The 13,971-nt window shown below is 42.1% G+C and overlaps 1 protein-coding gene across 1 annotated transcript in view; it reads left to right on the top strand.

Annotated features, from left to right (window-relative positions):
• MYO1D (myosin ID) overlaps positions 1 to 13,971 on the top strand; it is a 163,684-nt gene that overhangs the window by 41,015 nt on the left and 108,698 nt on the right. Inside the window, exons 2-11 of the mRNA XM_009329974.1 lie at positions 491 to 699; positions 1,552 to 1,645; positions 2,405 to 2,570; positions 4,140 to 4,193; positions 5,118 to 5,213; positions 6,307 to 6,423; positions 7,671 to 7,874; positions 8,955 to 9,100; positions 9,183 to 9,297; positions 10,014 to 10,184. Coding sequence (XP_009328249.1) covers positions 491 to 699; positions 1,552 to 1,645; positions 2,405 to 2,570; positions 4,140 to 4,193; positions 5,118 to 5,213; positions 6,307 to 6,423; positions 7,671 to 7,874; positions 8,955 to 9,100; positions 9,183 to 9,297; positions 10,014 to 10,184 — 1,372 coding nt within the window. The remainder of the gene's footprint in view (positions 1 to 490; positions 700 to 1,551; positions 1,646 to 2,404; positions 2,571 to 4,139; positions 4,194 to 5,117; positions 5,214 to 6,306; positions 6,424 to 7,670; positions 7,875 to 8,954; positions 9,101 to 9,182; positions 9,298 to 10,013; positions 10,185 to 13,971) is intronic.

The following is a 13,971-nucleotide window of genomic DNA, read 5'->3' as shown; positions in this document are numbered from 1 at the left end:
TATTGTCAGTCGTAGAAACGGTAAATTATATTAACTTAAATCTTGCTAAAGAATTGCTTAGAAACATTTGTTTCTGGCAGCATGTTAACGGCAACAGAAATACCTGAATATGCAGAAGGCTGGCTTGACTGCATCAGCAAAGCAAAAGTTTGCTATACTCAGAAATATAGTCAGTGTTTGTACCTCGGTAATCTGCTTGGTCATGCATCTGTAAGTGAAATAGCAGTAGAAATTTCCTTTGTAGGTGGAAGGATTCAAAGCTAGCCCTAGCTCTTAGTCCTTGTAACATCAGTCTCTACGCAATATGCTAACACGCCATCCGGGCCACGCTGGTCAGATAATGTCCGTAGCCAATGTTTTAGTATAATTTTTCAGTATGATGATGGATTGAAGAGTTCACCTGATGAAACGGGCAACTTGCTTGGAAGACATATTCTGAATCTCTCTGTTTGACTAATTCCCTTTCTCCTTTTTGTCTCATCCTGGGTAGGTTTGAAAAAGGACGGATTTATACGTTTATTGGCGAGGTAGTTGTTTCCATGAATCCTTACAAAAACTTGAACATCTACGGGCGTGACATGATTGAGCAGTACAAAGGAAGGGAATTATATGAGAGGCCTCCTCACCTCTTTGCAATTGCTGACGCTGCTTACAAAGCAATGAAGAGGCGATCAAAAGACACCTGTATTGTAATATCAGGTAAGCTGAAAGAGCTTTTCATCGTGATGAACACTTGATCTTTGTGAAATTCTAGGCAGAAGAATAATGATTTGGCTAATGACAGCATTTTATAAAAGAAAACTTCATTAATCTTAGAACTGCTTATTTGCATTTGAATCTGTGCGTGGAGACCTTAACAATTATTTCTTATCTAATTCAAGAGCTGGTGTCAGTCATTAGCTTAATCTGTGCATGCAAAGTGATAACTTGAACACGAGTCCTCTGCTTGCTCTGCCTGTGTGAATGCAGATCAGTGAGAACAGGGTTCCTGTCTCTCTTTAGAGAACTGCTGATTTTTGTCCCTTGGATGACTGGCCGATGTTTTGTTCTCTGTTTCGACGGCTGGACTGATTGCTTGTCGTGGCTCTGACAGTGGGAGCAGGGCTTGTACCATGAACAGTCGCTATCTGGATCCTGGCACTTCGTTTCCTTGATGTTCCCGTGCTTTAGCAGCTCTGAAAAGCGAGACACCCGAGATGGTGTGCGGAACAGTAGCCTCTTGTATTGCAGTTCCCGGCACTGCTGCTAGCCAAGCCTCTGCATGCCAGTCTTTCTCCTCTAACAATATTCCTTTTGATCCTCGGGGTGCCAGGCCTTTTACCGACCTGTGAAGTCTTACATCATAACTGCTTCTAAGTCAGCCTAGCAGCAACAGCCCGGCAGGGCTATGGCTATATTTAGAAAACGGTCAAAGTGCACACAAATAAGACTGCTTTAAAAAAACAATAATGAAAAACCCAAACACTGTCGGGTTAGAATTAAGATATACTGTTCAGTGATGTGCTTTGCTTTTTTTGATCTGTTGTGTCATCTTTGTATTTATGCCCGCAGGTGAAAGTGGGGCTGGGAAAACTGAGGCCAGTAAATACATTATGCAGTACATAGCAGCCATTACCAACCCCGGTCAGAGAGCAGAGGTGGAAAGGTGAGGGCTTTGCAGAAAAATAAGTGAAATTGTGTTGTTTCTGGATCTCTCTCTGTGGACTGTGTAGCACCATGTTATTAGATGGTCTCTTGTACTAATTGCATGCTGATTTTACAGCATTTACCGAACTTCTTCAGATACTCTCTTACTGTGGAATTTTGCAATATTGATTGCTAAATTCACATAGGAAAAACTTAGGAAAATCTCAAGCCTTCAAACTTTCAAAATAAAAACAGTATCTAGAAATCATGGGTCCTGTGGCAAATTGCCTGAAATATGTGTACGTTAGAATAGCACGTTGAGTGCAAGGAGCATATTCCGTGACCTTTCAGGCTTGCATACTCCTGAATTGCAAAAATGTGCCTGTCAGCCTTAGAGTGAAAGTTTTTGAGCTTTCTGCTGGAACAGACTTAGTACCTACCCCGACAAAGATTTTGAAAATTACTTGCAAAAGAGTTCAAGAAATTGATTTCAAAACTTACATATATGAAGGAACTGAATTTTTGATGCTATTTTTGTGGGGGGACCTGGTCTTTGGTTCCCATTTGCTCGGCTGTAAGGAACATTACCGAAAGCTCCCAGCCGATTTCCCATGGGATTGCTAACATCATACACATCTGCCCAAATATGTCATCAAAGAGCATCTCTGCTGTTACTAAATTTTTCTCGAGAAACGCCTGCGAAAAAAAAATTCCATGGCTTGAGTATACAAGTCTGGACTTAACCTGTTCTCTTTTCCACTTGTCTGTACGACTACAGAGTGAAGAACAGCCTGCTGAAATCCAACTGTGTGTTAGAGGCCTTTGGCAACGCCAAAACAAACCGTAATGACAATTCCAGCAGGTTTGGAAAATATATGGATATCAACTTTGATTTTAAAGGAGACCCAATAGGTGGGCATATCAATAACTACTTACTAGAAAAGGTAAGCCATGCTCGCTTTTAGGGTTAGAGGCTTTTGTGTAGTTACTTTTGTAATACGTGCTTTGCCATTAGAAAGTTTTCCTTTCAAATGTGACGTTATGAGCGCATAGAATCTCGTTAAATCTAGGGCTTAATTTTTCCTTCAAGAGTTAGTATAAGTAACTGAAATGCTGCTGAAGCACTGGCACTGCCCTGTTAATTTAACAACGCTGCTTTCGGAGCTCACCATGTAAGGGACTAGTGTTCCTCAAAAGCTTATCAGCATATAGGTGTATGTACTTTGTATACAGAATAAAAGCTGAGATTAATTTAACGTCTGCAGCGCTCCTTCTTTATAAGTTCCTGCATTGAGATCTCACTGGTGAATAAAAGGAGAAGATATCTAGGTCCGTAAGTAGCAATGGTATGCGTGAGAAGTGTTATTCTGGAATAATCCCACAGCCTTGTGTGATCTTTTAGTAGCTTTGGTTTTATATATTCCAAGTGATCCTAAGCATAATTATTTTTTTTTCATGTCATTAAGTGGTGGCTGAAAACATTGGAATATGTAAAACTCTGTAGAGAAACTGGGCTTGATCTATTAACAGTTCTCGTTATGTGTGAGACACATGTCTGGCTTTAATTTATATGTTTGACCACATGAGCTAACGTGCTTTTTTGTTTGTGTTTTTTTTACTTTTCCCATTATTTCCCTGAAGTCTATTTTCAGAATAAACACTTTATTTTAAAAAACAAAGCAACAAAACCAAACATTTAACATGTGATACTTTCGTGCAAAAAAGGGGTGGGGCTGCAGCTGCAGTGACTTAAATCCTGATAATTTATTTCATATTCTTGACTTCTACCAAGTTAAATTTGTTTCCATTTTGAAAGCAGTTGAGGTTCTGGCCCAAACACAAACAGTTAACAGACAGTGACTTTGCACTGCAGCAGGAACACGTCTGTCACTCTCTATAGTTCAAACTTGTAGCATAAAACAAGGATATGTTGCTTGTTGACTGAATTTCTGCTGCTTTTAACTTATTTTTTTTTTGGTGCTGTTTTACACGGATTTGGAATGAGCACTCTGACGATGGAGCTGTCGCTTGCTCCCTAAAACAATGCCCTTGTGTTAGAGCAGAGCGTTCTCCCGTGCAGCGGCTGGGTGCTGTTGGTCAGCCTGTCCTGGGGTTGTAGAAGTGGTTACCGAATGGCCCTAACTGTGGCCTGTGGATCATTTTTTCGTAGTCATACGGTCCTGTTTTCATTTCCAGCAATTAAATAACTCTTAAACTAAAATGGCGTTTTATTTGACTCTTCCATGAAAGCAATTCTGTAGTTGCCATGTGGGATTCCTGGTTGGGAGTAGGACGTTGCAGCTGTTACGCAAGCTGGTCTTTTTGATTATAGACTTCAAACTCCATGGTCGCGCCTAGCTAATAATGTTCATAACAGACTTACTGTAAGATAAGATTAGTTTGGAGGTGTCCTAGCAGTGGCGAACCAATGCATCGGTGTCTAAGGGGAGGTGCTGGGGAAGCAGGCCGTCCGCATCCAGAAATACCCATCTTTGTGTTTTGTTTCCCCACAGTCTCGTGTGATTGTGCAACAGCCGGGAGAACGAAGCTTTCATTCTTTTTACCAGGTTTGTATTCGGTTGCTGAAACAAATGACTTTTCTCAAGTTTCCCAGACACGATAGGCAAAATATTTAATGCTTTCACCCTCTCGTGTGTTTTGCAAAGTGTTCCCTTGTTGTTGCGTCTTGGGTGATCTTAGGTTCTTTAGCTCTTTGAAGAGGCCTGGTCTGGGGAAGGAGCATGGGAAGATTTATTTTTTTCTATCCTCCAGTCCCATATTAACACATTTGTAAACTTAAAAGGAAGCTAACTAAACAAATATGGTAGAATATTGGACTTTGACTCACTGTTTTATTTGTAATAAGTCTAATCCCTCTATTTTCTCTTGAGGCCTTTAGTCCATGTGGAAGTAATTTTATGACACCAAGCTGACTTTCTTTTTTTCCTTTGGGTTCTTTTTAATGTCTTCCATGTTGTATGGTTGTTCCCTTGTGCATCCTTTGGGGGAAATGGCCGGCTTAGTAGCATAACCTTTATTCTCAGTTTTGCGGTGAGGGAAACGTAGGTGGTTCCCCCCCCCAACTTGTTCAGTACTCCATGATGGCATGTTAGCACCTTTCTCATGAACGTGTCATTTCCGTATTGGAAAGTCTCCGTGTATAGCAGAGAAGGTAAATGTGCTTGCCAGGACACATCTGTGGCATGTCACAGATGTAAACATGTCTGGTCTGTGAAGAGGTTCAGGCTTGTTTTCTAAACAGTTCTGTCACTCAAAAGGACAGTCATTTAGGTAACGTCTTTCTGGTGGTCAGAGCCCTACAACGGTGCAGACTGTGTATTTTGCATGTTTGACTCCAGATACTTTAGCTGATTCTTCTGTAGCAGTATAATGTTTTTATGATTTTGCTTGTCAAGCAGATGAGTAAAAAACAGAAGGAGGAAGGATTTTATTTTTTTCATTCACCATTTCTTAAAATACTCTTTGTACAGCTCCTCCAGGGGGGTTCTGACCAGATGTTACGTTCTCTACATCTTCAGAAGGATGCATCTGCATACAGCTATATCTGTCCTGGAGCACAGATAAAGGTGAGGGTGTTGTTAGAGGTAACTTGTCTTAAAATTGTAAATGCTTCTTGAAATACTTAAAGTACTGCTGAGCTAGCAGAAGCTGAGACCAATATTTACGGGATGAATATGGAAAGGTGACACCAAAGTGCTATTTCTAATGGAGTTTCTGGCCCTAGAAGACAAACGTATGTGTACTTGTGCCTACTACGTTTGTGTCTGCTTATAAAAAAACAATTAAATGTCGTAGGAGAGACATCACCTTTGTTAATGAAAGTAGGCATAGATATTTGACCCATTACCGGTGACAGACTTTTCATGCTTCATAACGGGTAACTGAAGTTGCTTTCTGGACCAAAAAGCCATAAGGACTCATTTTTTTTACAGTAGGAGCATTTAAGTTACTGAAGCATTCATTCTTCATATCCGAATTATCCTCAGGGGGGCCTCTGAGCAGGAAAGAAGGTGAACAAACCCATGAAGTTTTTAGGACAACATGATCCTGAACACTTTAAATACGTCTGGAGTTCTCCTTTGTGTTGTCCCTCTGAAGCAGGGTCCAGACAAAAGGCTCCCTGATTTCCTAATTGCTTTCTTGAGATGCTCTTTGGCAAACAAACCCACAGCCCTTCTCAGACGCCTTTATCAGTTTCTCTAGAAATCTGCAGTGAAAACAAACCCAGATGATTGGGAGGGGAGGCAGGCAGAGACTCATCTTGAGAAAGATGGTGGCCAGAAATTTACTGCTGGTGCTCTGCAGTTTCTACTCAGAGGGTCCGTGACTGCACTACTTGTAACTGTTGTTCTGATTTTTTTTATGAGTTGCTTCTACTCTTTCACAATACATTCCATTGGGAAAGTACTGAGCTATCTAATCGTGCCGTGATGGATTTCTGTATCTCATTGCTGCTAGTACAACATGTGTGTCCAATGCAGGGTTCAGCGTACAAGCATACTGTATGGCGTTAGAATGAGTTGAGAAATCTCATGACAGTGTCTTGCATCTGAAAAACACAAAATACGTATCTGTTTCCCATGGGCTTGCAAAAACTTTGCTTTCTCACAGTTGACTTCCATTAAGCCCCTCATGTCCCAAACATCTCTTTCCCCTCAGTGTTCCATCAATGATGGTGCAGAGTTCAAAGCAGTAGCTGATGCCATGAAAGTGATAGGCTTCAAGCAAGAGGAGATTCAGACTGTCTACAAAATTGTGGCAACCATTCTTCACTTGGTAAGCTCTCTGCCCGCAGGTATGAGTAGGCTGTTCTTCAGGAGGGGTCAAGCAGTATACTTGTACTTCCAGCAGCTCTACTTTTCTTGCTGCAGAAGCAGTTGGAAGATCTGTTGGCTGGAAAAGTGTATATAGTTTACAACGTCCAGTGGTGAGTGAAATTCCTTCATGAAATAGGACACTGCAGTAATCATGGAAGGTCACATTTATTCCTGCATATTCAAGATCCCAAAACAGACATACCATGAAGTACCAGGAGCTGTTAATGTTCTGAAAAGGAACTGAAGGAATTGTTTGGGTTTGGCAGTGAAGGGGTAGGGAGCTCTCGCCTTGCTATCCTTTTGTCCCCTTTTACCCTCACGCTCACCATCACCACTGTGATTTCACTGGAGGGATGGTACTTCACTTCATGGTGGAGGCTTGAGCACAGCCAGATACAGGAGACCTCTTAATTCTCTGTATTCTGATGCTAAGGAAATCCTTCCTTCACCCGTATTCTCCTGGGACCCACACTCCCCTACACAGTGTCCTTGTACCTCGGATCTTATGTTTCCTTGAGGAGAGAGGCACCGCAGGTGGGCAGGAGGAAGGTAGCAAAGAAAGCAGTAGCTTTTTTTCCAGTTTTTTTCTCCTCCTTGGAGTAGTTGTGCCCCAGTGCTGGGGAAGGGAAGGGAGGCAGAGTTAGGCCATGCAGATAGGGTGTGAGACCACTCCTGCAAATAATGCAGCGGTATTGCTTCTTAATCCTGGCACTGCAGATACTCAGTGACAAAGCTGTTGTGGTAGTGCGCTGTCAGTCCAGTCCTATTAGCAGTGCTGACTTGTCAGCTTCCCCAGAATATTCACGTTACCTTTGTGGGCGATAGCATTGCAGTAAGAACTGCAGCCTAGCGTTTTTGTGGCAATGAAATGCTACATCCAGCATTTGTGTACTTCATGTAATTTCCCATCACTAGACTCTGAATCTTGAGGCGGTGTTTGATTAAACCTCTGGAAGTGTTTGATGTAATTTTTTTCCAAAAGCTGAGCTGAACGCTGAGCGGGAATGCTTTTCTTTGAGTCAGGCTTTGCTGCTTCCACTGGTGTTGGAGCTTTGTGGGTACATGGATACACAAGGCCCACCCTTCTAATGTGTTAAGAGATTTACTGACTTGAATAGCAGGTGGCATATGGATGAACGTGGGGTGTACTGATTCATATTAATAAAAGACAGATTGAGAAATCTAGTTTCTTGCTACTTATTGCAGGGGAACTTGAAGTTTTCTGTGGATGGTGATACGCCTGTAATAGAAAATGGCAAGGTTGTGTCGATCATCGCAGACTTGCTGTCAACAAAATCTGACATGGTGGAGAAGGCTCTTTTGTTTCGAACTGTAGCTACAGGTCGGGATGTCATTGACAAACAACATACAGAACAAGAAGCCACCTATGGCAGAGATGCCTTTGCAAAAGTGAGTTTAAATTACCTTTCTCTGCATCCAGTTTTGTGTGTGACAGTAACTCAGACGCATTTCTTTTGCTTTTGCCTTTTGGTTGAGTTGTACTTGGTGCGGCAAAGAATGGTGATGCCTGAGGAAGGCATTCAATATTGAATTGCCTTCATAACCGCACATTTTTCAATGCCCAGGTCCCAGTAGGATTCCTGGGTGGATCAATAAGTGTAGTGCTTGCTGAGACACAGGAAGTCTGTACTCCATGCAGATTTATTTCTGAATGTATGCGCTCCTGTGTTCTATAGGAGGATTGCAGAGCAGCGCCATCCCTACCCTTCCCCGGCTGTGACACAGCATGCACCACAACCAGCAGTGCTTGCAGCACATGAAAGAGGGGAGGGAGCTGCAAGCCTGGCTTGCTGGCATCTGCAAAAGGAATACATTGTACAGGGGTGAATGCTTTGGGAAATACAGTTTGTTATTTCGTTAGCAGTTAAATTCAAAGGGTAGAGAGTGGAACAGTAACATCCAGAACCTAGGTTGGAAACCGCAAGTGCTATCTTTTTTTTTGGAAAGGTGGATACTGATGACCGAAGGAGTGACAGTTGTCCTTCCTTTGCTAAGAAATCAAATGACAAGGGAGGAACAGATGAAGTTACAAAGATCCTTGTTTATTAACTTGAATTTTTTTCCTAAGGTTATATGTTTGCACAGCTTCGCAGTACATTTTGAACATGTAGGCTTTGAAGACAGCTCTGCCTACAGAACATTTTCTTTTTGAAAGGTGAATAGGAGTACTTTACTGCCATTGTGTTCAGCTGTTAGGTTTCTGTAACTGAACTCTCACTTGCTGTTCAATATTGTTAAATAATTCTCAGGTATGGAAGTTATTAGGCAGCTGAAAAGCAGACTGGAATCAAACTGGGGGAACCGCTATACCTAGTGACCTCACTAGGATTTAGACCATGTAAATGGGTTTTGGAAGAAAGAAAAAAAATATTTTCCTAGAATATTTGCTTTGTAGCACCATGCGTTGCATTTACCAGAAAGAACTGAGACAGACGCAGGCAAAATTCCTCGGTATTTGTTTCCTGGCAGGCTATATACGAGCGCCTCTTTTGTTGGATTGTGACACACATCAATGATGTGATTGAAGTGAAGAACTATGACACTACAATACATGGGAAAAACACTGTCATTGGCGTCCTGGATATCTATGGCTTTGAAATATTTGACAATAACAGGTGAGCCACATTGTTAAAGCACATTGCTTTGCCTTCTCCTGTCCCAGAAAACTCATTACCTTTTTTTCTTACATTTTTGCAGTTTTGAGCAATTTTGCATTAATTACTGCAATGAAAAGCTACAGCAGCTCTTTATTCAGCTTGTTCTAAAGCAGGAGCAGGAAGAGTACCAGCGAGAGGGAATTCCCTGGAAGCATGTGAGTGATTTGGCAGGGGAGGGAGCGGTCGGTTTGAGGTCAGTATACCAGCAGAGGTCCCAGATCTAAAGTTGCTCCACATGTACGCTCCTGTCAAAGTCGATAGGACTTCTGTGTCCACGCCAGCTGTACTGTCAGACTTGCTGTCTGGAAATCAGGCTGTGGAAGAAGCTAACCATTTATCTCATGGCATTTCTATATTTGCCATGGTTTGGGAAAATAAGTGTCTCCAGGTCTGAGTTAAAACATATTGTGGCATCTCTGTGATGCCACACACATCACTGTGTGTTTCTGTTCTGAGAGCTTATGTATTTTGTCTAGTTGTAGATATTCAAGTTTGAAAATCTTGAGTTCTCCCGTTCAAATTCCTTTTGTAATGCTGAAGACATGATATGCAGTTTTCACTGTGGTGACTAAGCACAGATGAATTTTAAAATACATTTTAAAGTGCATTCTGTAGCGGTTGATTTTTAGCAGAGTTCTCGAGATTTATGTGAGGTGTTTGAAAGATCACCTTCTCTGCTGTGTAGTGGTAGCAGAGTGGCCTGCTTAATTTTGAGTTAGCAATCCACGTATTGAAAACTGATTGCTTCTCCTGTGAATGGTGGGCCCCATTCTCTCTGCCAGGCACGTGGTACTATTCCTCAGTGGCCAACGCTGGTACTCCTCTTTCACTAGCCTAAGTCACAAATATACCCATTTTTTGTTTTTTACAGATCGATTACTTCAACAACCAGGTCATCGTCGACCTGGTAGAACAGCAGCACAAAGGGATCATTGCCATTCTGGATGATGCCTGCATGAATGTTGGAAAAGTTACAGACGAGATGTTCCTCGAGGCTCTTAATAACAAGCTAGGGAAGCACGCGCATTTCTCCAGCAGAAAGGTAGTGTATTCCTTTCTATCCTCAAAACTTGCTTCCTGGCCTGTGTGATACCTTTTCTATTCTTTTTAGGTGTAACGGAATAAGGAAAAAGACTTGAAGGGTGGCTGGGGTTGGAGTCATTACCATCGAGTGTGAAATGAAATGCCTGAGAGCAGCAGCAGCAGCTCCTAACTACAGAACAGACTGTCTGGTCTGGGTTTAGGTCGCGCCTGGGGTGGCCCCGTATCCGGCAGAGGGAGCTACAGTATGTCCAATGTGAGATTGGGTTTATTCCGCGCATAACAGAAGCGTGAGCTTGTGCCTTTGACATATCATGATGTCATTTGTAACCAATCGACGCGCAGTTTCAACCCACGTGACGTTCTTCCCAGGCTGCTCTAATACATAGTGACAGTGAAATTATTCACACTTCTGCTTTATTACAGCACTGTGGTGGTTTTTTGGGTTTTTTTATCGTCATTGGCTACAAAGCATGTTCATCTCAGATTGTACCTGTGATCATCCAGGCCCCTCGACTTGCTTTGTTTTTGGTACAATGTACAAATTAAAAGGTTTTATTTATTCCTCACTTGGCAGCATATTGAAAACATGGTCACCAGCCTGATTAATTTGAGAATCTTTCACACCGAGTAATCAGATAAGGGCCTTTAATTTATTGATGTCTCTTTACTCAGAAACGTTTGAAATACATCATTCAGAATGCTGGTTCCCCCCTTCTCCCTCCCACCCCAGTACAATATTTTATGTAGGTCAGAAATATAAAATTAGCGTGGCTGTACAAGATATGTGCTAAAGGCTGCCTCCAGGGAGGCCGAGTATAAACAATAGATCTGGATGTGGCTTGTTTGGGTAGAGGCTAGGATGAAAATAAAAAAACCACTTTTTCCTCCCCGATGTGGCTTTCCTTAAGTGCCCTTTAGCTGCAGCACACCTGCCACCTCATCTGCCACGTGCATCCTAGCTGAGGGAGGGGGAACGGGGAGTCTTGCTCTCCCTGTTAACCTAGATCTTACCTGCTTAAGCAGTAGATGAGTTAGGCGTAGCATGTTCTGGGTAAACTCACCTGAAACCAAGCATTTTCATGAAGCCTGGTCTGGGTTTCTACATTTTAATGTAAATTGCTTCCTTTAGTTGTACTAATGACTGTGAATAGCGAAGCCTGGGGGGATGGAGTCTTAAATCCTCTGCAGTGGGGTAGTGTGGGAAGTGGTCCAGTTTCTGGAGCTGTCTAGTCACTAGATGTAAGCTGGTAGAGAAAGGAGTTCAGTTTCTGTTCTGTCCTTGGTCCTGGGTCTGCTAAGGTGGCGTGGTTCCATCGCAGAGAGAGCAGGTAGTAATTTGATACAGTGGGGAAGAGGACTGAATTCCATAAAGTATATGGGAAGCAATAAAATGAAAATTTAAAAAGAAAAAAAATCTATTTGAGTCCTTACCTTCAGGATTCCCTTCACAGCACAGGAAACATTAAAAGGAAATATTGCCAGTTGCAGCATTCCTCAGTAGGGGGTGGCATTGTGAGAAAACTGTTTGCACAGACTAGGAGGGAAACAAGGAATACTGCTATAAATAATGTTTATGGAGGGTATGATATATCTTCCTGGTTTGCTAATTTCTAGTTTAAATCAATTAGCCTTGAAAAAAATTAACCCATAAAGCTCTCAGCATCATCATCATTTTTTTTTCTCTCTCTCACGTCTTTGCAGATGTCCTTTACCAGTATCTAAGATACCTTCCTCAGTCCCATCTAGAACTGCTGTAGGAAACCTGAGCTTTCTAAGCCAGCCTCTTCTAGCTTGAATTAAAACAAAGGACTTGATTTAATTTCATAATTTGCTTTTGTAGACTGCAGTAGTTCTATCCCGATACTATGAAGTTCAGCATAAATGGAAGCGTTCCTAAAGAGTTAAAGCATGTGTGCTATGTTATGGGAACAGCTCCCATCTTTCAGCCTGAGTTAATGCTTCACTGCTCCTCTGTAGAGCATGTTGCACACTGGCTCCATGTGGATAAGCTCTAAGGGGCTGCTGTGCCCTAAATAGTAGTGTCCTAGTTTGTGTACTGCGTGTCTGATCTGCTGCTGTCTGCTTGGTTGTCCTGGTGAAAGCCAAACAAACCAGGAAAAATGGCAGACACTTCCGCTATGAGTATTTGTGGCAAAATTTTATGTTCCTAGAGCATGGGTCGTCCTTCTCTGAATTGTCTGATGCTAATCTAGATTTGTAGACACGTTAACTATTCTGATAGCACTTCTCAACGTCACAGGTTCATTTTCTCAACCTCTTTAAGTTCTGATTTTTTTCAATTGATCTTATACTTTCGAAAGATGAAGTGCAGTGATAGTCTATGAATTGCTAAATCTTCAAATAGTGGAAAGTTGTCATTAGTGTCAATCTCGACAAACTAATTGTGAAGGGAAGAGCATGAGAAGGTCCGTTCTAGTCCACCTGACGTAGTATCTCCCAAGACACTAGGCAATAGTGAAGGTCTAAGTGACAAAAGAATATGGGACAAATGTGTAATGATAATTTGGTATGCTCCCGGTCTCCAGGGATCTGCAGTCCAGGAACCTCCTGAATCAAGGCTGGTGTCCTTAATAGTTTTTTTTTTTTCTATTTTTTTAAATTGACAAAGAATTCCACAGCTTAGATACTCAGGTGAAGAGCTCCTTCCTTCCTGTTTTCCTCCTTTCTCCCTTTTCCCTTTTAGGTTACATCTGTTGCCTCCTAGTTCTTGAACAGCAAAACACGGTTCACTGTGTCTTCCTGTATATCATGTCCATGTCGTTTGCCATCGTCTCCTGGCATTTCTTTCTTAACCTGAAGGAGGCTTAGTTCGTTCCTCCTGTAGCAGTCAGTCCATACTGTTGATCGTTTTTGCCCTTCATCAGGCCTCTTCCAGTTCTCCTGTGTCCTTTTTGAGATGGAAGGTGACTAGATATTTGTTGGGTTGGGAATGGACAGTTTGGGGCCCACCATTTGCTATGAACTTTGGCTTTTCTCTGTGTGTGTCACTGTATTTATGCTGAATTTCATTTGCTGCTCTTTGCCATTCCTTTAGCCTCTCATGTCTTCCTGCAGTTCTTCACAGCCAGCCATTGTCTTTACTTCCCTGAATAATTAAGTACCACCAACAAGCCTGATCACCTTCCTATTACCGTCAGATCATAGCTCATTTAAGATGATGTTAACAGTGTAGACCTCAGTGCAGGCCCCCGCAGGACTCCTGTTTCTCATCTTTCCAGCAGTTATCTGTGTGAGGACCCTTTCTCTTATCTTTCATAGCAGCTTAAATTCTTTTGAGTTGCTAGTGAGGAACCTTGCGAAAAGGCTCATAGAAATCCAAGCAGACTATCAACTGTATCCGTACACTTGCTGTTCTTTTTTTTTTTTTTTTAATAATTTCAACTGATTGGCATGGTAGACACAAAGTTCAGAGAGAATCACTCCTTAAAAAACCCCCTTGCATCATGTTAAGCCACCTTCCAGTCTCTCCAGTACTGGACGAGTTTTAAGCGAGAAGCTTGTGCAGCCAACCGTGGCCCGTCTGGCAGCAACAGTTGCTTCATTTCATTATGTTTTTGCTTGTCTTGTACCTCTTCTACCGACATGTTGGTTTGAGATGTATGTTTTTTCAGTGAAAAGAGGCATTACATCCTCCATAGCCCCTTGCTGGCGAACACAGCTGCAAAAAGAAAAATTACTTTGTTTTCCTGGTATTGCCTCATTTCTTCATTTTCTCTGTGTTCCTTCTACACCTTGGTCATCTATCAGCTCTGCAGACCGAGGCT

Source organism: Pygoscelis adeliae, unplaced genomic scaffold (genome assembly GCF_000699105.1).
Source record: "Pygoscelis adeliae isolate BGI_AS28 unplaced genomic scaffold, ASM69910v1 Scaffold718, whole genome shotgun sequence".
Lineage (NCBI taxonomy): Eukaryota > Metazoa > Chordata > Aves > Sphenisciformes > Spheniscidae > Pygoscelis > Pygoscelis adeliae.
The sequence above is the reverse complement of the archived record's forward strand: the minus strand, read 5'-3'. Positions and strand labels throughout refer to the sequence as shown.